Below are 2,897 nucleotides of genomic sequence, written 5' to 3'. Positions count from 1 at the left end.
CAATTATCTTTTCCCCCAGGGACCCCGTACTTCCTGCCCTGCCTCTGGGCTTAAGCTGGAGTGACTGTTCTTGGTGTATATCCCTCAAGCATCATTTCCATGAATATCAGCCCGGCCCTCCTCTGATTCTCCCATCGTATGTGGGTTGTGGCCACCCTCTGAGGGTCCCCATTGCTTGGCAATATGGAGTCCTGACAGTAGGTTGTGGTTACAAGACCTTAGCAGACAGAACAGACTGGAAACAGAAACAAATACTGTCCATTTCATTAACAACCACATCCAAGAGGTTTATTCCTGTATCGCAAACAAACCCCACTGACCAAACTCCCAAGTCGCTTTTCATTCAGCTGTTAATTAAATCACCCACATAAATACATATAATAAATACAAAAACAGAAAGGATTTTTTTTTTTTAAGTCTTTGGTATACAGAGCTTTTCTCCCCTCTCCTATTTTCCCTTCCTTCCCTGTGTTCTCAGCCCACTCCCTCATACTCATATTAATTCCTCTGGACAAAAAAGTAGCCCGGAAGTAAACTCTGTGCCGGGACCCTGCATCGGAGCCAGTCTGGGTCCTGGTGCCGCTGTGGACTCGGGGAGGGACAGGCCCCGGGGACTCACACATAGTCGTTCAGTCTGTACCCGCTGAGCGAGGCCGAGGTGGCCGAGGGGGCCCGGTTGTCTTTGAAGGCGGCGGGGGGCCGGTAGGCGGGCGCGGTGGCCGTCGCGGCCCTGGGCTGGGCCTGGTAGGGCCTGGAGGGCCCCTCGTCCTGGCAGGACAGGCAGAGCAGCGTGCCGCCGATGAGCGACAGGGACGAGGAGATGAAGCCGAGGTACAGGGCCTGCCCGATCTCGAACTTCATGCCGCTGGGCAGCAGCGGGTTGTAGAAGTTCTGCACCACGTCGTTGGTGGTCCAGGACACCGCCACCAGGCAGAGCAGGCCGGCCAGGATGAAAAGCGCGCCGCCCAGCACGGCAAACGTGGTCTTGGCGGGCGTGCCCTTGGCGCAGCGCGTGCACTTCATGCCCACCACGGCGCAGGCGCAGGCCACGCCCGAGAGCAGGCAGGAGATGACCATGAGCGCGCGCGCCGCCTGCAGGTCGCGGGGCAGCGCCAGCAGCGAGCGGTAGATCTGGCACTGGTAGATGCCCGTGCTGTGCCACACGCACTCCATCCACAGCCCCTTCAGGTAGGACACGGCCGTCAGGATGTTGGTGCCCACGTGCGCCGTGCGGCGCCAGTGCGGCAGGATGGTGGTGATCAGCGTGCCCACCAGGCCCAGGAAGCTGAGCAGGAAGCCCAGCAGCTGCACGGCGGTGCTGGCCATGGCCCCGGTGGCCGGCTGCCGGGCTCGCTCAGGCGCCCGCCGGAGTCCTAATGAGGCGGGAGGCGGGGCAGGGAGAGAAGGGAAATGGGTTAAAGATTATCTTGCTGCGTTTATTTCTGCCCCCGAAACTGAGTTCTCCGTGGGCAGTTGCTATGACAATTAACGTATTTTTAAAAACAGTTTCCGACACTTCATTGGGTGCAAGGATAAGCTGCCTGTCCAAGACATTTTCCCTGCAAGGCCAGAAGGGGAAGGGATGACAGCAGAAATCTGGCCCGCCTGCCCTTCCCCAGCGCCCCCCTCCCCGCCCCGCAAGGGCAATCCAGAGCCCCAGTTTCTGATCTATCAGCACTTAGCAAGCCGGCGTGGAAAGTTCTACCTTCTGCCTACCCTTAAACACTTCGGCTGCGTTTGAATCTCATTTCGTGCTGCTTGGTCCGTAATCACTTCCGTTGTTAAACCCACACGTGGACTGACAAGAGCTAAGGTGTGCGCTACCTGTGCCTGAGAAATTAGCCCCAGACTGCCTGTCAGGATGAAACGTCTCCCGAAAGGGGGTGACTTCCCTGGGCTCTCAGAGAGGGAAAGGTTTAATACCCACAGGCAGGTCTGACGCTTTCTTCCAGAACCCCAGAGCTGGATGTGAACTTCGAGATTGCGCACTGATGTCAGGGGCCAGGGAGTGACCAAGGTCACAGCTCCTTAGGTGCCGGGGCCAGGACCACAAACCAGGGCACCTCCCCTCACACCTGTCTGCGGAGCGGTGTGCTTGTCGCTACCTGACTTGCAGAGAGACGGGAACGCGGAGCCATTTCAGAGGTTTCAGAAATTCTAACCATGGCCAAACCCAGAACGCTTCTTGGGGGCAAGGACCCGGTACATATGTAGTGCCAGACGAATAGGGGACACTTGGGAAGAGTTGGAAGGGAGGAAGGAGAGAGGCAGGGAGGCAGGGGAAAGGATGCGACGAGGAGAGGAAGGGAGGAGGGAAGGCGGGCAGGTGAGCAGAAAACCCTGGTGAACACCACTGGGTCCTCTCTCCTGCCCGGGCCAGGGTACCAATCCACCCTGTCACCCCCACCCGCTGAGTGACTCGGGGTGTCTGTCTGGGCTCAGCTTCTTTCTCTAACATGAGGGAGCTGGACTCCATGGCCCCAGAGTGTTTCCTGGTTCTGGTAGCTTCTCTGCTGATGACAAGTCACTTCAGCATCCCAAACCAAGGAAGAACTCAGTGGGCAAAACCTACTTCCTTCCTCTCAGTTAAGCGCAGGAAGGCTGCAGGGAGTGAAATGTGGGCTGGGGGGCATCTCCCAGGCGGCACAGACGCTCACTGCGACTGTCTTTAACCCTGGGTCCCCTTGTGGAGAAACCCCCTACTAAATTACAGCGCAGGATTTGGTTAGTGACACAAGTGACATTGCCACGGGGGGCCCGTACCGTCATCTTGCGGGATTTAGAACTACTGGGCTTCGATGTCTCAGCATTGCAGCGGGTATTTCTTAGTTCCATGCTGCTTAACAGACAAACAAAACTAGGGGACAACGAAACAGTGTGGTGCCCAGCAGGACACG

The 2,897-nt window shown here is 57.5% G+C and overlaps 1 protein-coding gene across 1 annotated transcript; it reads right to left on the bottom strand.

Annotated features, from left to right (window-relative positions):
* Positions 1 to 255: 255 nt before the first annotated feature.
* CLDN14 (claudin 14) lies at positions 256 to 1,350 on the bottom strand. The gene has a single exon (XM_007090491.3). The coding sequence runs from the start codon at positions 1,324 to 1,326 to the stop codon at positions 616 to 618; it is 711 nt and encodes a 236-aa protein (XP_007090553.2). The 5' UTR covers positions 1,327 to 1,350; the 3' UTR covers positions 256 to 615.
* Positions 1,351 to 2,897: the final 1,547 nt, after the last annotated feature.

This window comes from Panthera tigris, chromosome C2 (assembly GCF_018350195.1).
Source record: "Panthera tigris isolate Pti1 chromosome C2, P.tigris_Pti1_mat1.1, whole genome shotgun sequence".
In the NCBI taxonomy this organism is placed as follows: Eukaryota; Metazoa; Chordata; class Mammalia; order Carnivora; family Felidae; genus Panthera; species Panthera tigris.
This window is presented reverse-complemented; position numbering and strand designations above follow the sequence as displayed.